This window comes from Mus pahari, chromosome 1 (genome assembly GCF_900095145.1).
Source record: "Mus pahari chromosome 1, PAHARI_EIJ_v1.1, whole genome shotgun sequence".
Classification (NCBI taxonomy): Eukaryota; Metazoa; Chordata; class Mammalia; order Rodentia; family Muridae; genus Mus; species Mus pahari.
In genome coordinates this window covers 141,525,903-141,548,653 of record NC_034590.1, presented here as the reverse complement: position 1 = coordinate 141,548,653, position 22,751 = coordinate 141,525,903, and the positions used below count along the sequence as shown (strand labels likewise).

General features: G+C 41.7%; 1 protein-coding gene across 2 annotated transcripts in view; it reads right to left on the bottom strand.

Moving 5' to 3' along the window:
• Il33 (interleukin 33) overlaps nucleotides 1-22,751 on the bottom strand; it is a 34,996-nt gene that overhangs the window by 6,320 nt on the left and 5,925 nt on the right. Inside the window, exons 2-7 of one of the 2 annotated variants that reach the window (XM_029538023.1) lie at nucleotides 8,717-8,773; nucleotides 7,770-7,872; nucleotides 3,819-3,926; nucleotides 2,578-2,703; nucleotides 1,869-1,979; nucleotides 59-184 (exon numbers count right to left, since the gene is read on the bottom strand). In XM_029538023.1, coding sequence (XP_029393883.1) covers nucleotides 59-184; nucleotides 1,869-1,979; nucleotides 2,578-2,703; nucleotides 3,819-3,915 — 460 coding nt within the window. In that variant the 5' untranslated portion in view covers nucleotides 3,916-3,926; nucleotides 7,770-7,872; nucleotides 8,717-8,773. Of the gene's footprint in view, nucleotides 1-58; nucleotides 185-1,868; nucleotides 1,980-2,577; nucleotides 2,704-3,818; nucleotides 3,927-7,769; nucleotides 7,939-8,716; nucleotides 8,774-22,751 lie in introns of those variants that run through there. The other variant, XM_029538036.1, reaches the window with a different exon arrangement.

Sequence of the window (22,751 nt, the reverse complement as noted above, 5' to 3'; positions counted from 1 at the left end):
AAAAAAAAAAACTTTGCCAGTCATTATCACTAAGTACAGACGTGAGGAGATACTCTACCTTTTTCTTGGTCTTTTCCAGAATCATCAACATTGATCACATAACATCCATTCTCCATAACAAAACTAACAGATTGGTCATTGTATGTACTCAGAGAGGCACGAGATTGTGTTAAAAGTGAAGTTCCTGCCATTAAGAATAAAACAAAACAAAACAAAGGATTCTATGAACCATTCTCTTGGCTATTTATATGAATTACTTCCTCTGAAGAGTTTTGGTCTTTAGTGTGAGCTATACTTTGTCATTGTAACATAGGCAACATAGTACCATAGTTAATACCAGGATGGGATTAAAGGGGTTGCCTTCCTGTACAGGTGGGGTGGGGACGAGGAGGGCAGCTCCTTTTCTTACCTTCCCTCAGTCTAGGGGACAGCTGAAAAGAATGGTCATGTTTTGGAAAACATAGGTGAATGTATTCCCCTTTATAAAGCATGATCACTTAGAGATGTCTAATATGCTAGGGCAGTGGTTCTCAACCTGGGGGTCCAGACCTTTTGTGGGTTAAATGATCCCTTTACAGGGATGGCATATCAGATATCTTACAGACCAGATATTTGCATTAGGATTCATAACAGTAACAAAATTACAGTTATGACATAGCAACCAGAGTAAGTTTATGGTTGGGGTCACCCCAGCGTGCCGAACTATGTTAAAGGGTTACAGCCTTAGGAAGGCTGAGTCACTGGTCTAGGGGGATGCAGATGTGGGCTAGTTCTGCTTTTGCCTGGACTGTCAGAACACATACAGAGCACGTGATAACACTTTAAAAGCATATATGGGTAAACTGAAGCAGACTTGGACCCATCTGAGGATCCTACATTCAAATTTACTGTATCTTCTGCATGTTATTGAACTTTGCAAAGAAATAATATACAAAATAGAAAGAATTTGCATGTGAACATAAAACCAAAGTAATTTAAATCCAGTTTGTGAGAAACTTGAATATTGACCAGGAGGTTAATATATTTATATTTAACATATACTAAGTATATATACTAAATATATACTAAACATAAAATACATTCTAAGTTGTTTTATATAAGATCACATATAAAAATAACATATATATTAGAATGGCAATATGGGATTCCTAATCATGCTTCCTTAGTGATGGGGCTGCTAATTTGTTAATTATTTAACTTGGCCTTTTGTCTGTTCGTCTTTGAGACGAACTCTGACTGTTCTGGGACTCACTGCAGACCAGGAAGACCTGAACACAAGGAATTCACCTATCTCCCCAGTGCAGGGATCGAGAGTACATGCTACTATGCCCGGGCCTCACTTTGAATTTTTCCCACATTGATAGAGACTATGTGCAGAGCCTGGCACATGAGGCAAGTGTTCTACCACTGAACTACACTCCCTGGGTTCTCTTCACTTCTTGATAATCACCATTTTACTTAGAACTCAGCAAAAAATGGTAAAAACTTAAAGCTATTCTTCTAGCCATATCATGTTATTTTTTAAAATAGTTCCTTTATTTTCTTTCCTGGTGAACATTTTGAAATTTGGGGACTGGTGCTTCTTTTTTTTTTTTTTCCTCTCTCAAAGGATATTACATTAATCTGGACTGATGAAGACATGCTCCCAACCTATAGCAAGTATTTCAACATACCAGTGGAATACTAACCATAGATTCAATAGGCACAGCTCCACCACACCCAATTTGGATACCACTGAACTGGTGCACAAGCAGGACACAAACGTTGCTAATACATATGAAGACATACCCCTGAGTCTGCTCCATGAAATAGCACTTGCCAAGGCCCCATGGGCTATCTCCCACCTCACCCCACACGTCCCCTCATACCTTGGATGCTCAATGTGTCAACTGACGCAGAAAATGCTTTGATGCTGTCAAGCAGGGATCTATTCCCAGAATCCTGTGGATAGGCAGAGAAGCTCGCTTCATGATTGCTACCTGCAAGACAGCAGTGGGGCTTGGACTGAGTCAGCAATCTTCATTGTGCCAAGATGCCATCCTTTTTGATGGCCAATATGGTGATGGTGGTAAGTGATCTCGGGGCTTTGGCCACCCAAAGGTCTAAGGGGATCAGTTCCTCCTTAATGATGAGGTAAAGTGATGACCAATTGCACTCCAGTAGAGCACACCAAAGGGAGAAACAAACGCCACTCACCACAGTTACTGCCCTCAAAAGCAGCCACTATGAACCATTTAGTTTGCTTCCCCTATATTACAAAATATCATCCCACACAATTTCATATTTACACATAATCTTGTGTCTTCTGTTTTTACTCACCAGTGTATCCATTTCTAAAGTGGATTCTAGGATAGACTTTTTGAATATTTATTTAGAAATTCTAAAATAGAAAAACCCTTTCTAAAATGGCCAACACATTATCATCTGTATTCTTTTCCTTAAGGAGAATTTAGGTAACAAAAACAATTGTGTGTGTGTGTGTGTGTATGTGTGTGTGTGTGTGTGTGTGTGTGTGTGTGTGTGTATGGAAAGTAAAAGCAAATAGATGCCCATTTGTCTGTCCAGTAATGTACTTACCCGATTTTAGTGAATATCTTTTCGTGGGTTCTTTCCTAAAATAACCAGTCTCCCTTCTTATGGTGAGACCAGAACGGAGTCTCATGCAGTAAACATGGCAGATTTCTTTGGTCTTCTGTTGGGATCCTAACAATAGGAAAAAAAGAGGTAGATTTATGTAGGTCATATCTTATAATATACACAGTGCCTCCAACAGAGGCTGCAACAGCACTACTTAATTAAAAATTAACTTCATTAATTTTACAGCTAGCCACAGATAGGATATGCAAAATGAAATAAAGTCTTTTCTCCTTACTGTGACCAATCTTTGACAAGAAGCAACTTAAAGGAGAAAGGGATTAGTTTTGCTTGTGTCTCAGGTTCTTTATGGAGGGAAGGTGTGTCTTTATCCGTATCCTCCTTAGTTAGTTCTGGACCCAGCCCAGGGGATGTCGCAGCTGCCCGTTTTCAGGGTGGGTCTAAGCTAATCCTTTCCAGAGAATGCTGTCATAGACACATACCTAAAGACATGCTTCACGTATCCTCTAAGCCATGAAGCAAATAAATTGTCTGCCTTTATGTTGCTTCTGCTGGGTATTTGGCCATAGAGATGTAAAATTAAATAATGCAATATGTTTAATATCAAAGCTACTCATTAGACTCTACCTCTATTAAAGAAAAGGGCCTTCTATTTAACCTCATTTCTCTTTCATAGCGTTCCAAACTTTGCACTTATAATTAAATAATTATATTTGTCTCGCTCTTTTTTATTTTCACTTGAGTATTTTTTTTCCTTTACAGATAGATAACCATTAAATTGACACTCCAAAGGTCCTTGACAGATATGCAGGGTGAAAGTAGATCCGTTTAAAGGTTTGTCAGTTAACCAGGGATGAGGTTTTGAAAATTTGATGGCAGGAGCTGTGAGGACTGCCAAAATAATAAAGAATAGTTTTAAATGCAAGGAAAATAAAAAGAGAGACAGAAACCCCTTCCCAGGTCTGTGAGGGGAGGACAAAAGATGATGGTTTACTAAGTTCACATTCATCCACAGTCCCTAACATGCAAGCAGTCACTGTCCTATGTTGTACCAATTAACAACAGTGATGGTGTAAAGTCTGTTTAAGAAAACAACAAGCTGTCTCTTGTTCTTTTCAGCTCTTGTATACATGAGAGTTTTTTTGGTAAGGTAGCCTGTCTTCATGTTGAAATAATAAATATCTGATAATAGATTTAGCAGTGATTAAAGAGAGAGCTCTTACTTCTTATTTTGCAAGGCGGGACCAGGGTTTTGCCTGTTGTGCTGCTGAACTTTGCTGGGGAAATCTTGGAGTTCGAATACTTCACTCTAAGTCTCATTTTTCAGGTTTCTGTGGGATTAAAATATAACATTAGTCCGACTATACGTACCTGAAGTCATCAGAAACAACCTTGGCTATCTCACCATGAAACTGATAGCCATACAGGGGGGAAAAAAAGAATAAAATTGAGCATAGTATTCTGACTCTACATTTAGGCTAGAATCTAGCCATAGGATCAAAAAAATAAAGTAATAAAAACACAGAGAAATCTGAGGCTGAGTAGTCTTATTGTTAATGCCATGTTTGTGTTGAAATCTCAGTACTGTTTTGTTGTAGTACATAGCAACAAAAAAAAAATAGCGATACTGATCTTGTATGATTTCTCACTGTACGGGGGAAAGAAATATAAATATGTAACTCAGAAGCCAAGCCAAATGCCCTGTGATGTTAAATTTGAGTCAGTATTAAACAAAGGCCAAGCAGTGTGTGTAGATATTTTATTTTCTAAATATTTTCTCCACTAGAAGGAACTTTGACTCCAGATACGGGGCCAGGAAAGTAATAATGACCGTAAAACACGTTATGCCAGAAAACATCCAGCTATTAAAAACTAAATGAGTTTGTGTCAAAAGCATACAGGAGCCACCGTGGAGGGTTTCCTCGGGTCAGATTTGGCACCAACTGAATGTTTAAAAAGAGTAATGACAGTGATCAAGAACGAGCATGGTTCCTCAAGAATAAATGAAGTAAGACTGCCGATTTCCTCTGTTCACTTCGAAGATCGGGGTAACAAAGAACAAACTATAGCCCAAGGAGACCGAGTGGGGGAATCACTGGGAATAAAGGGGAAAAGAAAAACCAAAACAACAAAAACAACAGGGCAGCTAAAATTCATGGGGAAACAAAAAGATAACATGAAGTAGGAAGCGGTCCAGAGCTCCAGCCCAGGTTCCAGGCATTGGTGGAGGATGGGGAGAGGGACTGGGAAGGGTTAGGAGGGAGGGAGCAACAATCACATGCTCATCTGGGTTTAGGTGGCCATAAGAATAGAATTGCGCTTCTAGCAGCGGGAGAAACCCATGGTTAACAGCACAGTTCTCACAAGCCAGGGCAGAAATTTGGTCTAAGGGCGAATTCCTGTTCACTGCTGCCTACAGTAAAGACGCCACACCGTCACTCTCCGGTAGCTTAAAAGTGTCGTGACCAGGAGCAACTCTGAAGATCAGAAAATACAGACAGATGCCAAATCAGGATGCCTGGGAACACAGCCATAGTGACTGCCTATGAGGCAATCCTGGAAGGGGAGGGTATGAACGAGCAAGTGAGAAGTTTCAGCTAAGGGGAGCCTGAGTGGAGGAAGACACAGTCAGTGATCAGTGCTCCCGCCCTCTGGTGGCAAGGACTACTCAGCTCCTGGGATTGAGGGTGACTGAGACCTCCACGCAGGTATCTGCAGATTACTTGTAAACCAAGGCAGGCTGATGGCTCTTCCATCCTGACATAACTAGGCTAGAGGTTTGCTCCCTTCACTCTGAGATGAACTAGGTGGACTTTGCCATAGTCGCAGACTCCAGAGAGCCCCAGTGAATGAGAACCTGCCCAGCCTAAGGAATGTAGACATCATTGGGGGAATGCCATGGCCCCATAAGTGCAAAGGAAGAAAGCATCTACACTTTGAGAGTCTCTTAGAGTAAACACAGCCCCGAGGCTGAGGATGGGTGCCCTCAACTGGCTTCTCTATTCAAGCTTGCTTAGTGGGAGCAAGCTCTAACCCACTGCCCTCCGCTCACAGACCCGGAAAGGTGCTATCGTCTCTCTTTTTATTTTCCTTTCATTAAAAACTATTACTTATTATTTTCATTAAAAAATTTTTTTATCCCTCTTCTGTCTAATTTTATCTACTTCTTTTATATTTGAGTTTTAAATCTCGTTATCTTCCCCACATTGTCTCAACCTTAACACATTGTCTATTTTCTCTTAAATTTTTTAAAAATCAAAATATAGTTACACCATACTCAAGCCAATAGAACCATCTAATTCTTGCTAGAGGCATCAAAAACATATCAGAAAAATATAACCTTATTTTTTTTTTAAACTGGGAAAGCTGGATATCCACGCGTAGAAGAATAAAAGCAGAACTTATCTCTTATCCTGTACCCCCTGCCCCCGCCAAATGAAACTCAAACTGTTATCTCTTCTTTCTCCCTCCATTACCATCCTATCTCTCTCTTTTGTTCAAAAGGATTAAAAATTACCTACTCTATAAAAGTTACAATTCTGCTTTTAAGGGAACCATTTATTCTGAGCCAGCGATGATGACTGATCATGGCTTAGTAGCGTTGATTCAAGTTTCCCTAACAATACATTCCTAAGTGGAAAGCAGTATATGAAGGCTTTCAGGCAAAGAACAAAGGCAATCATATGTCAATACATCCAACAACTGCATCAGTTAACAACTTCGAGGAGGTGCAGGGTTGGGGGTGAGGTGGTGGGGTAGGGGTGGGGTATGGGTGGGGTAGGGATAGGGTGGGGGTGGGATGGATTAGAACTTGGTATTTTGTTTCAAACATTCAGCCTTTCTTATACTCAAGGCAAATGGCCAGCTTCTTGAAATATTAATATTCTTGAAATAGTAATAATAAATTTCGGAAGATGTTAACTAACATAAGGCAGAGTTCCCTGAAGAAGTTGCAGCTGTGTTAAATAATCCCACGTACTCTTCTCGTTCACTGAGTAAAATATTGTCATTGTCTTGATCATTAGTCAATGATCAAGAGCCAAAATTTATCTCTGGCTGTCTTAGGCTTTTTGTGTAAACAGCCATTTCTTTTAATAATGACATCTGATCTGATGCCCTCAGAATGGGTTGTTCATGCTTAGCACAAAGCTAAGAAGCTGTAAGCATTCAAAACCTACAAGAGAGATCTCCTCCTTTTTTGTGCCATCTGTGTGTCGAACGTGTTATGACTAATGCAGTTATTGATTACATTGGTGTATGATAACCTTTATTCTTTGCCTGCAAACCTTCATGTAACAGCTTTCGCTTAGGAATGTATCATTTCGGCTAACTTGAATCCATACTACTAAGCCACAATGGTCAGTCATCATTGCTGGCTCAGAATAAATAATTCCCTTTAAAGCAGAGTTGTAACTTTTACAGAGTAGTTAGTTTTTAACCCTTCTGTGTGGGATAATAGGATTAGGTAACCATATAAAGGTCAGATTTTCAGTTGGGCAGGAAACAGTTTAAATAATAGCCTGCCTGTAGCAGGAGGAATTGAGGTCCCTTGCACTCTGCGAGCGAGCGCTGAGCTTCTGAGCTGCTTCAGAAACAGTGCTGATTTCTGTTTTCCTTTCACCACAGGGTGCATGTGTCCTAGAAACAATGCTTTTCTAGTCATTAAAATTGCCTTTTAAATAAATTCGTGTGTTGCAGTCGATAGCCTCTTTTCTTGGAGACTTAGAGTTCATGCATGTTCACATAATAACGATACCAGTAGCCCCTCACTGGGACACCCTGCCTGCCTTTGCTTTTCTCTATTTTCAGTAATTATTTGCTCTCATAACCTTCCCTTCTCTTTCGTCCTCCCTTGGACTAGCTTGAGCAAACTCATGTAGAAGAACTTTGCTCTAAAGGACTGCATGGTTGAACAGATAAGAATAGATAAGGAAGTAAGGAATGAGCATTAAGGACAGACTCACCGACCAAGAATGTCAGCATCTTTATCAGAATTGCAAAACTAAAAGTATAATCCAGAACTGGTTTCAAATCCCATTCTGATTAAACAAGCCACTTTCTCCAGTAACAAGTCTTTTCTCTCTTTATATCAGAATCATTTGAGAGCTGATAGATGCTATTTGGTTCCCCTCAGTAACAGAGCAAACGTTCCTGTAGATTGGCATGGCACTCACCTCGGTAGTGACAGGAAATAGCTGGTCTTGAATGCTGTACTTTCCTGCAGTGAGCCCCGGTCGGGTCGGTCGGGTCGAGAGCTACTGCAGTGGAGCTTCAGTTCTATTTATATGATAGCTCAGATTAAACAACTTTGGTGACAGAAGCCGATGAACGAAGTTATGCAAATGGAGGGATTTGAATGGAATGTGTGGGTGTGTAGCTGTTCCCTGGAGACAGATTCCCAACAGAACAGTCCTTTCAGAGATATACTTAATTACTGTCTTAAATGTAATCTTTAAAACAGATGCTCAGCGATGCCTTTTCTGGAATATAGGATACCTAAGATCAGATTGTCTTTTCTAGAGAAAGTTGTTTTTTTGTTTTTTTTTTTTTTCCAGGTAAACATTTTTCTGATTGTAAAAAGGATGTATGTGTGCCCTTAGAAGAAAATATGTAAATGTCTAGAAAGTATCTATGCTCTCAAGTTTTTTCTTTCCTCAATGGGGATATACCACACATGTATCTATTTCTAGTTGGAAAGTGGAATCCTACTGCAAATGCTTCGTGAGTCACCATTTTCCCTTCTCTAGAATTAACCCTGAATCCTGAGTGTTTTCTGCTTTCAACCTTATAAGTTTAAATAAACCAGTCCCTTCGTGCTTAACACTGGGCTCTTTCTAGGCTTTTCCTTTCTGTTCCCTTAACATTCGTATTCCAGCCAAAGGGGCGAGGGGGTGGTGCATGTGCGCAATTCTTAGAAAATGTCCAAGTTCATTAATTTATAATAGCGCCATTTACCTCTGGGTCAAGAGACACATGCACCTCGTGATTTAATAGTTATTTCCATGTGACTTCCAAAAGTCTATGTTGGTCAAGAGTCTGCATGAGTTTCACCACCCCTGCTCCCATTCTCCTCTCCCCACCCTGAGGTGGCAATAGCTTTTGTCACCTTTGACACACTTACCTTTCTAAAGAATAGAAATATTTTGTGGATACTACTCTTGAGTGTTAAGGTCTTGGGCTGAAAAAAAAAAAAAAAAAAAAAAAAGGAGAAAGTGAGCTGAGCACCAGCTTTCATAGCTTTCTGTTTGCTGGGTGAGGCTACCATGTGACCAGCTATATCAGAATTCCTGCTGCCCTGCATTCTCAACTGTGATGGGCTGTACCACTTGACCTGTGAGCTGGAATGGACCCTATCTCCCTATCTTTTTACATTGCTTCTACCAGGAATTTTATCACAATAATGAGATACAGTCTGTAAGTTAAGAAAGTAACCCTGTCAGCAATGTTTATTGAAACATTGTCCCTTGGTAGTATGTATTGGATATTTAAATGAAATTTCAATTTATAAATTTTGTGTGGAAATATCTAATTTCTAAGTATCATATGAAAATAGTCAGTACTTTCATTTTAAAATTGTAGGTTTTGTGTCTCACATTAAACTGGTCTTTTAAATTAAAATACTCCAGATAAAAAAAATATAGTGAGAAAAGAGCTGGGATCCCGTTTGTACAACATGTATAAGGTTGAATGTGGGCCATCCACACATTTCACAAAGCTCTTAAGTGTCAGCATGAGAAACATCATAGTTTCAAGTCTCAAACAAAAACAGAGTGAGCTGTAATCTTTTCCAAAGTACTAATGTGCATGGCAGCCTCTTTGGCCTTTAGGAAGTTATGTTAAATAAATACTGCATTGGAATTTTAGGTCAGGGATGACGTGGTCCATCGGCATGAGCCCATGGGACACCGCGTGAAGATTTTCTTTTCAGTTTGGTGTATTATCTACATCGGGTCAACTAGCAAGTCCTTTATGGAGACACCCCTGTCCTCTTAGGTGTCAGGCAATTCTCTTCGCTAACCAGAGCTGATGAGTTGCTATGCCATCAGAATGTTGGTTTGGCTACTGACTTTTCTTTCCTTAGTGAGACTCTGAAAACTTTGTGAAGCAGATCAACTTCCTGCAACCAATACTGTTAAAATGCAAAATTCTTAAGAAAAAAATTTTTTATTAAACATGCATACTCAACTTGGAAAAGTTGGATAATATCGAAAAGAGGAAATTCAACCTCTGACCCTAAAGAAAGTAATTAAATGGTTTGGAAATCATTACAAGGAAATCTAACTTCCCCGAGGTCTCTTGAGGTCATAGCAGTGATGTGTACAGAGGGCTGTCTAATGATGACGCCAATGAGTCAAACAGCTTGTTGCTAGGCTAGGTGCTGGGGAGGCAGTGGTGAACCAATCAAAAGCCTGCCTTCTGAAGCTTATTCCACATGGGCAGGCAGTTGTTGAGTAATATTCAGGCAAATACCATCTTCCTGAACACTGACGTCAGGACCTAGAACAGTGCTGGTGCTGAGGAAGGGCAGCCCGCACTTGATGTCAAAGGTCCTTCCACAAAGTGCAAGGAATTTGGGAGTGGGACAGAAATTGCCTTCTGGGCAAAGAACAGTCCAAGGTAAGGGTTTAATTCAAGATGGACATAATCTGCTTAAAGGACAGGGGGAGCCTGGTTGAACCCCAATAGGCTGTCAGGAACATAGTAGATGGGGTTAGAGATGGTAGAGAGCGGGAGGCATGTTTGGTTGGGCTCAAGAAGCCAAAGTAAGTAGCCTAGCCTCAAGTTAAAAGACAGAAGGAGCCAAAGAAAAGGTTTTAAGCAATATGGATGGGATTTGACTTTTGGTTTTCATTTCTCTTTCTTACCTCCCTCCTTCTCTCTGCTCCTTCCTTCCTTCCTTCCTTCCTTCCTTCCTTCCTTCCTTCCTTCCTTCCTTCCTTCCCTCTTTCTTTTCTTTCCTTCCTGCCTCCTTCTCTTCTAGATGGAAATTCACACATCCCAGACCTTGATACATGTCACTGAGTAGAGGACTTTTTAAAATGACATTTATTTGTTACTCACGTGCCATGAATACTCATAGGACAGCTTGCAGGGAATGCCTGCTCTCTCTTACTACACGGATCCAAGCATCACGCTTCCAAGACTTTATCAGGGAACACCTTTACCCACTGTACCTAACCTTACTGACTCAGTCTGGGTCTTCTCTCTTTGACTCCATCTCACAAGTGCTAGGAGCACAGGCTTCCATCGTGCCTAGAACCCAGGACTTTGCTCATGCTAAGCAAACACTCTACCAACTGAACTTTGTGTCCCAGTCTTTCCCCTTTTTATAAAACTATGGCTGCCATACAAGAAACATCTTAAGGCCAAGAAGAAGGGTGAGTGAGGAGTTATATATATATATATATATATATATATATATATATATATATATATATATACTGTACGTGCCTGTGTGCATTTATGCACACCATGCATCCATGTGAGTGTGTGCCTATACAGGCTAAAGAGGGTCTCAGATCCCTGGAACTGGATTTACCAGTGGTTGTGAGTTGCCGTATGTGGGTTCTGGCAGCTAAACCGAGGTCCTTCACAAGAATAGCATCCACTCTTAACTGCTGAACATCTGTAGCCCTTAGGACACTCCTGAGTGAGGACAGTGTCCATGAGGTGACTACAGCTGCACAGCTCTGGCCATCCATCTTATGTGAGCCAGGGGCCTTTTCACTGGCTATTTGGATATGATTAACTCCCTGTTAGCGGTGAGTAAACAGTAGCTCACCTCTTGCCAAAGGGATGGTCTGGCAAGGGCTACACTGATAATTGTTAAGTAAAGCCAGATCTGATAGCAAGCTCTTTCCCTGAAGGCACAGGGAACGTTGATAGAATGGGGTGATGTTGGATTCCAGGGCCTCAAGTTCCAATTTTGTCAAGCCTTTATGATCTAATATGGGAAGATTCATGAGTCTGCGATGGGATCTCAAAGACATATTGCTAGTTCATAGAAAGAGGCAGTACCCCCAAATTGTGTGCCCTAGTTTTATTTCTACAGCTGTGATAAAGTACTCCAACAAAAAGCAACTTGGGAAAAGGATGATTTTACTTAAGCTCATCATTTCAGGTTATATACCCCCGTGGGGGAAGTCAGGAGAGGAACTTTAAACAGCTATTCACATCTCATCGCAGTCAAGAGAAGGAAACAAATGCTTCCGTGCTGGCTTGTTTGTATTCAGCTCAGTTTCTCCATTCCTATACTGCTCAGGAGCCCCCCCCTCCCCATCAGGGAATTGTGCCACTCACAGGGTGCTAGATCCCTCCACATCCATTAGCCAACTAAGACCATCCCCCAAAGCCATCTGTACAGTGTATCCCGCTGCACACACCCCTTCTGTTAGGCTCTTTTCTCCAGCCATTGTAAGTTTTATCAAGTTGAAACCATCACATGGTCTTAGCTGATAGACCATGGCTAAGCTTTCTAAGACAGTGTGACTTCATCACAGGACAGTGCTGATGCACAGTGAGTGTCTTACACCGACCCTGTGGCCTTTTGGGTTTCACTTCCTGCCTGGCAGAAGCTGGAATAAAGGATGTACAGGAAGGGAAAGCTGTAGTGAAAGCTACCTCCTCAGAGCTGAGTTACTTTCTCTTTCCTTCCTCCCACTGCTCTGAAATCTCCCTCTCCCTGGGAAAGGAAGTGCTCCCTGGAGAAATCTGACAAATCAATGAGTCCAGACAGATCACCCTCGAGAAGAGGACGAAGACAGTGTTATTAATGGAAAGATTTCCTTTAAGCCTTTAAAGTGAGAGGCACTTAGTATTGTTTTTTAATTATTACATTAATTTACACACACACACACACACACACACACACACACACACACACACACACCTGTTTTTGACCAAGGAGACCAGAAGAGGGCATTAGATGTGAGCTCCCTTACATAGATCCTGGGAACCCAATTTGGGTCTTCTGGAAGCACACCACGTGCTTTTAAGCATAAGCCTTCTCTCCAGCCCCAGCTTTTATTATCTGTGACTCTCTGCTATGCTTTGCTGTTATTCTTTGGATATAGTGTCCTCTGCTCCCCATCAGCCTCTATCACTTCCCTCCACTCCCTGTACCTTTTATGACATAGGGCACAGGTGTCTGTCACTCATCAGTGCACACCTGCAGAGCTTGGCTCACCTGTTCTTGTCAGTGATGCCGGAAAATGTTTCATTTTAACCCTTGGAGCGTAATCCTAATGTTTATCTTCCTAACGTCCCACAGCTAAGGTGACTCCACTGCTTATCACTCCCAACTGTTTCTCTGTCCCTTTCATTGGCTTGCTAATTCATCGAGAATGAGGGCTGTGCTGGCTTCAACTTCGCTTTCCAGGCAACTGTAGATAGTAGGCATTTAGTACATATTCTATAGTTTGGATCAGTGCTTGCAAAATCTCCATGAACTAGGTAAGGTAAGCATCACCCACTGAAGATATGTGAGACACCACCGCTAACTTTGGCCTACAGAGTGATAATTTTATATCTCTTAGCCTAATGGGACTCGGACTTCTTGTTCTTGTTCTTCCTAAAGTAGAGTAGCTGACCTTCCGGCTGGCCCATACTCTCCAATCTTACTTAGGTTGACCATTCAATTTATTCAATTCAGGGCATCCTTTTATTTCTTGGCTTCCTCTCGAAAACCACTCTACTCTATATGTGTTTTGAATGTCCCTAATGTGTGCATTAAGTCTGGTGTGATTTTGAAAAAAGATAGACTGGCTTCCTGATCGTGGGATCTTAGGCTCAGGACCCCATACCGCATACCCCCACCCCCACTTCTTGGGCCTTGCACTGTTCTATCAGATTTCCTGTCTTAAAAGCGAGGCGAGCGTATGTGTCCTGCGTGGTGTTTCCTGTCTCCCAGAGTCCCCCTTGGGTACCTGCATCTGCACCTGCTCCTTGTTCACTCCTAGGATGCCATCCTGGTCCCCTCTGTCCTCCTTTAGCTCCCATGCACAGGCGAGCCCACAGTGGTGTTTGCTGCTTCGTTTTGTTTTTATGTATTCAGAACTGTTAGTGATAGAGGGAAGGTGTGTGTAACCGCATGAAGGGTGTGCTTAACACATAGACCTTTGGCTTTAGTTTAACTCTGAAGGGCGGAACAAATTTTTCTCCTACATTTAGAATAGGTTTTTTTGTTTTTTTTTTTGTTTGTTTTTTGAGACAGGGTTTCTCTGTATAGCCCTGGCTGTCCTGGAACTCACTTTGTAGACCAGGCTGGCCTCGAACTCAGAAATCCACCTGCCTCTGCCTCCCGAGTGCTGGGATTAAAGGCGTGCGCCACCACGCCCGGCCTAGAATAGGTTTTAAGTAAAACTTAGTAAATACATAAATGACTTTTATAGAAATTCAAAATAAATATGAAATATCAAATAGGAATAAAGTGTTTGTTTGTTTGTTTCATTTTCTCTTTTTTCTATCCCCAACCAGGAATACATTGTTAAAAATTACATTTCACATTTAATATATTATAAATATATTGATCGGTTACATATTAATATATTAATAATTGTAATAAAATATATTTAATATATTTAACACTTGAATAAGCACCATGTGACTAGTATGTACTGCATTAAGCGTTTTACATAGTTACATATATAATATATATATAATTCACACTTGATTAAGTATTGTGTGCCATACTTATAATTAACTTGGTCGTCACAACAATCTCGCCAGGGTGTTACTTTGTTCTGTCATACACAGATGAAGAAAATGGAGCACAGATACGTAAGTAATTTACCCGAGGTACACGATGTCTACAAGCTCAAGCAAACACTTTAAGGAAATGGGTGGAGAGATCTAATCCTGTTACATTCCATATCTATTGCTTCCCTCACAGCCCAGCAAACTTCCTCTCCATCCTGAGATTGCAATTCCCTAGGTAGCAAAGGTTTGCTCTGCTGAGAAAACACAACTGGGAGTTTGCAAATGTAGCATTGGATCAGTGTGATCTGGATCCCTGTGAGTGAGTCTTACTCAGGATTTCAGACACCCTGGGGTGTGATCTCTGGAGAGAGCAGGTTTTACAGTGTCCTAAAGAGAAATCTACCTGCTGTGGTCAGAGGGGGAACTCTCAAAACATTTCAAGTAAAAAAGTATTTTCTAAAAAAAAAAAAAAAAAAGTAACATTTTGTAAAACCCCATTGCATAAACAAAAGGCAAAATGGTTGGTTTATTAATAAATGCATGGTTTCTAGGTTTAAAATCATGTTTGGTTATTATAAATTCGGTCAGGCAAAAATTGTTTCCAGCATAAAGGCGGATTAGTTACCATGGAAACCTTCCTGATGAGAATGCCGACATTAAAACATTAAAAGGAATGATCAGGTCTAGGGGAGGGGCTCAGCTTTTGGAGAAGACCCAGGCCAGTTCCCAGCAGCCACGTGCTGGCCCACAACTTCCAGTAACTTCAGGTCCTGAGGACCGGACACTCTTCTGGCATCCAGAGGCACCAGGAACATATGTGGTAATATAGGTTGGTGGCGGGAGCCCACAGAGAAAAGAAGCAGAAGATCAAGCACAAAGACTTCATTCAGTGGAACAATCTGGAAAGGCACGTGAAACAACTGATTTTTAATCTGTTTATCAAACAAAGAAATAAAAACATATATGAATTTGAGACCTTGAAAACACAGTATGAAAATGAACATTGAGTGTATCAGCTAAGCAGCAGATTTGACACAGGTGAATCAATCCAGAACCAGGGAAGTGTGTAAAAGCCTTCGTTTCGATACAATCCACAGACACAAAGAGATGGAAACATGAAAGAGGTAGATAGTTTGGAGCACAGAAGGGGACAGTCTACTGTGTGTCTTAAGGAGCAGTACTGAAGATATACATGATGACTGAGAGCCTTAGAGAACTTTTTAAAGATGTCAGTTCTTGGCTGGGCAGTGGTGGCACACGCCTTTAATCACAGCACTTGGGAGGCAGAGGCAGGCGGATTTCTGAGTTCCAGGCCAGCTTGGTTTACAAAGTGAGTTCCAGGATAGCCAGGGCTACACAGAGAAACCCTGTCCAAAAAAAAAAAAAAAAAAAAAAAATTGTCAGGTCTCAGATCCAAAGATACCAAAGGATCTCAAGCAGGAGCGAAGGTGGAAGGAAGGACTCTGTGTCTTGATTTATTACTTGTGAAACTGATGAACCATTTAAATGGAGATTTTTAATGTCAGTTTCCAAAGACAGAGAAAAGCTATGGGTGAACAAAAACCCAAAGTTTAGCGTAGGCTTCTGGGTGGGTGATTATGGCTAACACTAGCCCCAGGATCTTAAAGCTAACACCAGATAGTCAAAGAAGTACCTTGGCATCCACGAAGCCCCCTTGAGACTGCAGCGATCATCCCAAACACCTTATTTTAATAATAAGGCATGTGACATAGTGAGCTGGAGTGGGCTGGACCCAGGACCAGGACGCGGGTGTTTCAGCTCACAGGGCAGTTGTTGTAGAGATCATGTTCATGTCCTCCTGGTGTTTCTTTAACACCGTTAAACAGTAGAGAAGAAAGGAAGTGTGAGGAAGATTACAGTGTAGCCCATGAGGGAGGGCTTTGTTTTAGTCGTTCTTGTTTCGTGTATGGGGTTGAATAACTGACTATGTAGGTAGCGAGTCTTTCTCTGGGAAGACCCTGCCCATCTGCTCGCTCTGCTGCATGGTGGGAGGGAACGGAGTCTTATTTGTTACCTTATAGTTTTGAAGAAGGTACGAGGGTAGAAGGGGCAGGTTGTAGACACGTGCTTAAAGCTGAGTCCCAGAACGTTTGATACTACACCGTGTGGAAGGCAGCAGAGGACAGGTAGGAGAAAGCACAGTATATACAAAGGCTTTGCTGAGAAATATACAAGGGAAGAGGTGCCAACCCATAGCATGGCTTTTGAATCAATCAGGTCACTCAACTGGGGTAGGGGAAATCCAGTTTTGTTTTACTTCTGCTCCCTTTAGAACCGCTGCGGCTTAAATGTGTCTGAAATACTTATGCTGAAGACCGACAAAGGAAGACAGTTTACAAGAAGGAATGGTCACATCACTTTGCTCATTCATGAGGAGAAAATATTATATTCATGCATGACAAATGATTTCTAGTTCCTGCCTAATTTACTGCAGTGATACTCGGCCAGGGTTGAGAAGGACTACAGCTGGCAGCGATTCGCTCAAAATAGATTGCTTAACCGAGGATGGAAACTCGCTGGCTAACTCGAGCCTGAGAAGAGTACCTAGATATCAAAGCTTTAGATGGTTTCCACAGTGTGCACAGATCCAGATTATAGCTAGAATAACTTTTCTGGCAAGGCCCTGAATTTCATCAGCTGGTTTGCTGTTTAATTTTTAAGGGAGGCACGAGATTTTTCCAGACTGCAGTATGTTGGATTTGGGGGTCGCGCCTCAAAGTCAAGTACACTCTCTTTAAATTACTACCCGCGTGAAGGAGCAGGCTTGTTTGAATTTCTCAGATACACAAAACACTAAAAGGAAGTTTGTTTCTTCCCAGATACCACAGGTTTATATTTAGAGCCAGTATGCCCAACTCCATTCTTGGTACACAACAGACCCTACACACTGTAGACTTCATATAAAGGTAACCTTAGAAAACACTGAGGAAGCTGGGCGTGGTGGCGCACGCCTTTAATCCCAGCACTCGGGAGGCAGAGGCGGGCGGATTTCTGAGTTCGAGGCCAGCCTGGTCTACAAAGTGAGTTCCAGGACAGCCAGGGCTAAACAGAGAAACCCTGTCTTGAAAAAACAAAAAGAAAAAAGAAAACACTGAGGACTATCAAGGGGGAGTTTCTGAAAGAGTGAAGCATGTGTTTGTAGAAATGAGGGAAGAAGGTTCTAGACTTTAACATTTAAGACTCAAAGAAGGAAGCTCAAAACAATAGATACAATAGCAAAATTGCAGTCATGGAGATGTACCAACACCATTTAATTATAAACACACACATGTGCGCGCGCGCGCACACACACACACACACACACACACATACACACAAATGCATGCATGCTAGTTTCTATGTTTTCAAGCCAGGCAGGTTAGTTCACACCTATAACTTCATTACTCAGGAGGCTGAGGCAAGAGGACTGCCACAGGTTCAAGGCTGGCCTGGGCTACATAGTGGGTTCTAGGTCTGTACGGGTCACAGAGTGAGACGTTATCTCAAAATAAAGGAAATCTATATGTTATTCTGATGTAAATGTGCGTGTCTGTTTCACAGAGAAGAGGTCAACTACTGTTTAGTAAAGTGCTTGCACGTTAACTAAGAAAATTAGTAGGGTATATTATAATTAATTTGTAATGGCTCAACAATAGCCTAACTAAATTTCCTTAATGCAACTACCTTCAAAGTCTAAAAATTCATTGTTCTTTGTGCCGCACCCCCAACCACTGTGGGATTAAAACAACAAACAGACAAACAAACAAAAACTGCTACAGCAGAGCATTTGAGCAAGGGATATGACAGAATCACACTATGTAGCCCACCTGTCTCAACCTCCCAAGTGCTGGGATTAAAACCCCATGAGGGCCTACCCAGCAGCAGAATGTTTTAAATGTACTTCGGATCCACTGTTTTTCCGCTCTGAGACACAAGTGCGATGTGAGGACTTGCTCGCTTTACTGTTTTCTCCCCGTATTAACTAGCGTTGCTTTGTAACTAGGACATGGCTGAGCAGTGCCTCTGTTCCCAAAAGCTAATTATAGGGAAGACTATTTTCCTAAAGTGTGTTTAATGCAAGTCTGGAGAGGGGGGTTGGGTGGGAAAGACCCAAATGAATGACATTTCCTCAGACTGGCAGAACGAGTTTCTAGACAAGGTGTCAGGATGTCTACGATGGGAGAGAGAGAAAAAATTCCAGAAGCACTGACAAGTATGGGGTGGATCTGGAAATTTCGTGCATGACTGGTTGAAGTGTAGATTTCTATGACCTCTGTGGAAAACAATGTGGCATTTCCCATCAAAGCTCAACAAATGACATCTTTGTCCCACAAGTTTGCCTGGAAGGTATGGGACTCAATACCAAGGCACAAAAGTGTTTAGCAGAAGGCACTAAGGACAGCTCAGAGCCCGTCATACACTCCAAGCAGGGAATAGCACATATGTCCATGCAAGCTGTAATAGATAAGTAGAGGTACGTATTTAGGGGAGTTCTAATCAGCTATGTGAAATAAAAAGCTTCTGCTACCCCGACAAGCAGCAAAGCTGTATGCTAGAGACATAATCCTGAGAGAAAGGCAGAAGGCGGGTCACAGATTCTGGATCAGTCAAAACTCCACGTGTAACACAGTCACACATTGCTTGCCAATGGGGACCCATGCTGAGAAATACATAATTGTGCCACCCTTACAGGGTGTGGCTACGCAAAGCAAGGTGGCCCCTGTGTGATGTTGGCACTATAATCTCATGGGACTACTGATCTTCTCTGACATTGCCGAAGCATCGTTATACACAGAGGACCTTAGGAATCATGTTACCTTTGAGATGGATTACTAGAGGGGTGAATTCGATGTTTCTTGGGTCCAGTGGTCTTCTGACTTGTTTGTATAATTAAATAGGTATGTGTAGTTCATGACAGTTCATTAAACTATACAGTTTGTTCAATTTTGTGCCATATTCAGTATATTTGTTACAAATCAATAACATACCAGCTTTTGTTGTTGTTGTTGCTGCTGCTACTGCGAGAATCAGTGGATTCTAATCAGGGATACATGGATTCTACACTCACAGTTTTCTTGGTTAGCAATAATAATAAAAAAATAAGATAATTCTTAAGAATTGTTATTTAGTTAATAAGGATTAAGAAACCTAAGAATAAATTTTAAATTAAGGGGACTATCAGTTAAGGGATGGGAAAGCCAAATTCCTATTTCCTGTTAGAAAGTGGATGAGATTCCGATTAAACACAAAGTTGCCAGTCCTTAAAGAACCACAAGCTAGCCATGTTAAAGAGGGTGGCTGAAGTGTCTATTAGGCGAAGACAGAGTCCTGGAAGCAACTTTCAACGACGTCAGCCCTCTTTCTCAAGTATGGATGTAAAGTCTTTTAAAAAGCTGGAAATGGGGCTCCGAGGGGGAGAGTCCCATTATGCAAACTGATGAGGACCTGAGCCTGAATCCCAGCAGCCACATAAAACATCAGGTGAGGCAACTTTATCGCCATGGGAAACAGAGTCAGGAGACTCCCTTGGGCTTGTTGACTGCCAGCCTGACTCTAGGTTGAATGACTTAGCTCCTGTCAGGGGATTAGTCAGGGAGTGGTGGAGCTTGATACCCCTGGGCCCCATGTGCATGTACCCCACACACAGGGGAACATATAACACACACACACACACACACACACACACACACACACACACGGTAGGGGGTATCACTTTGTTCTCATGAGACAGTAAAACACCACATTGGCATATTTACCCCCAAAAAGTGTATCTGTGTTTATATAAAAATGATTATGGATATCACAGGTATATAAATCAAGCATCAGTAATTATAGATGAACAGATAATGACAAAATGAGTTCTCAAGACCTTGAGCTAGAAAAAGTGGTGTCTATAGTCCCAGCACTGAGTCAGAAGGATTGTGAGTCCAAGGGCAGCCTAGGTTTTATAGCAACAACCTTCCCTCTCAGCCAAAAAAGACTTTGAAAATCAACTTTTATATACCCATAAAAGAAAAAAGGGAGGATAAATACAAAACTTACTTCCTCTGGGGGTGAGGAGAGGCTTTTTTTGTTGTTGTTGTTTTGTTTTGTTTTGTTTTTTGAGACAAGGTTTCTCTGTGTAACCCTGGCTGTCCTGGAACAGAGTGATCTGTAGACCAGGCTGGCCTCAAACTCAGAAATCCGCCTGCCTCTGTCTCCCAAGTGCTGGGATTAAAGGCGTGCGCCACCACTGCCTGGTTGGGGAGAGGCTATTTTTAAATAATTGCACAGAAGGATTTTTTTTTAAAGTATTAGAAACATTTTATTAAAAATGCTCCTCCTCCTCCTCCTCCTCCTCCTCCTCCTCCTCCTCCTTCCTATTGTCTGTCTATGCCATGGTGTACTTTTGAAGGTCAGAGGACAGTTTGGGGAGTCAGCTCTTCTCACCTTGTTTCTGAGGCAGGGTCTTTCTTGTTTCTACTGCTGTGCTGTATAAGCAAACCTGTGGCTGGCTCTCCTGTCTCTGCCTCCCATCTTGCCCAAGGACTGCTAGGAATACAGATTGTAACCACCACATCCAACCCTTTATGTGGGTTCCAGCGGTTGAGATAGGTTGTCACGAGTGTGGGAGGAACTTTTGCCCATGGGCTCATCACACAGGCCCCAGTATCCTTTTAAATGTTGAGTGGCATTTTACCATTTTAAAAAAATTTCAGCATTTACATTTACATATATATGTATATATTCATACACACATACACACACATATATACATATATATACATATATATGTGTGTATATATATTCATCTCAATGCATCCAATGTTTTAAAATTTAAAAACATCAGTTGATCCTTTAGTTCATACACTAAGCTATTAAACAGACCCCTATCTCCTCTAGGAGCTAAGTTACTCCCAAGTTAAAAGGAAACCTGTAAATAAAACCAACATTAAGGGCAGGACATGTGGCTTAGTGGTTCAGAGCACTGGTTGCTCTTGCAGAGGACCTGGGTTTGACTCACAGCAGCTACATGGCATGTCACAACCATCTTGGACTCTAGTTCCAAGGGACTGGTGCCCTCTTCAGGCCTCCACTGGCAGAAGGCATACACACAGCATACATATACACAGGCAGGCAGACACTCAGAGCTCAAACTAAATATATCTTTAAATCCAGCCAGGTGTTGGTGGTGCACACCTTTAATCCCAGTACTTAGGAGGCAGAGGCAGGCGGATCTCTGTGAGTCTGAGGCCAGTCTGGTCTACAGAGCTAGTTATAGAACAGCCAAGGCTACACAAATAAACCCTGTCTTGAAAAACCAAAATAATAATGACATAATAATGATGCTAATAATAATAATAATAAATAAGAGCACAACATTAGCACTTTAAAAATTAAGCAGATCAAGTTTTCATCTGTGGCAATTTGACTCAAAAGAATACCTAACTCAAGTGACTTAGCCAAAACAATACTAAAACTGTAAGTCCATAGTGGCATTCATAGGACAAAGCAACTACAAAATATTTTCCAATTAAAATACTACTTCATCCATAATCAGCCACCAAACGCAGACACTATTGCATATGCCAGCAAGATTTTGCTGACATGACCCTGATATAGCTGTCTCTTGTGAGGCTATGCCAGTGCCTGGCAAAAACAGAAGTAGATGCTCACAGTCATCTATTGGATGGAACACAGGGCCCCCAATGGGGGAGCAAGAGAAAGTACCCAAGGAGCTGAAGGGGTCTGTAACCCTATAGGCGGAACAACAATATGAACTAACCAGCACCCCCAGAGCTCGTGTCTCTAGCTGCATATGTGGCAGAAGATGGCCTAATCGGCCATCATTGGGAGGAGAGGCTCTTGGTCTTTCAAAGATTATATGTCCCAGTACAGGGGAATGCCAGGGCCAGGAAGTGGGAGTGGGTGGGTTGGAGAGCAGGGCATGGGGAGGGTATAGGGGACTTTTGGCATAGCATTTGAAATGTAAATGAAGCAAATATCTAATAAAAAACTGTTTAAAAAATAAAAAACTACTACTTCATATCATCTTTGTTAGAAAGTTAATTTAAGTATATCCATCTGGCACAGGAAAGCTCTCCCTTGTACAAAAACTGCCGTCACTCCTAGTGCAGCTTTTATGGGGTTTTCTCAAGTGTTTGTGATGTCCACTTTGGAGAGTGACAAAAACACTCAGGCTGTAGAGCAGGAAATTAAAGCTCCATGTTTCACAATGGCACCTTCCCAAGCCAGCTGGCAGGCGCACCCAAGGCCAAAACAAGAGTCCCTCCCAAGGCCTGTGCTCAGCCGTAAGGCCGGTGGGTCTTCCTTCCACTCATCCTACCTTGTGAGCATCTCCAGCTGCACCCCCCACTTCCTGTTTTTATCGTTGTTTTTTTTTTTTGTTTTTTTTTTTTTTTTTTTTTTTTTTTGTGATTGGGTTCTGGTAGTCTCAGTTTGGGTTACCAGAAATTGGG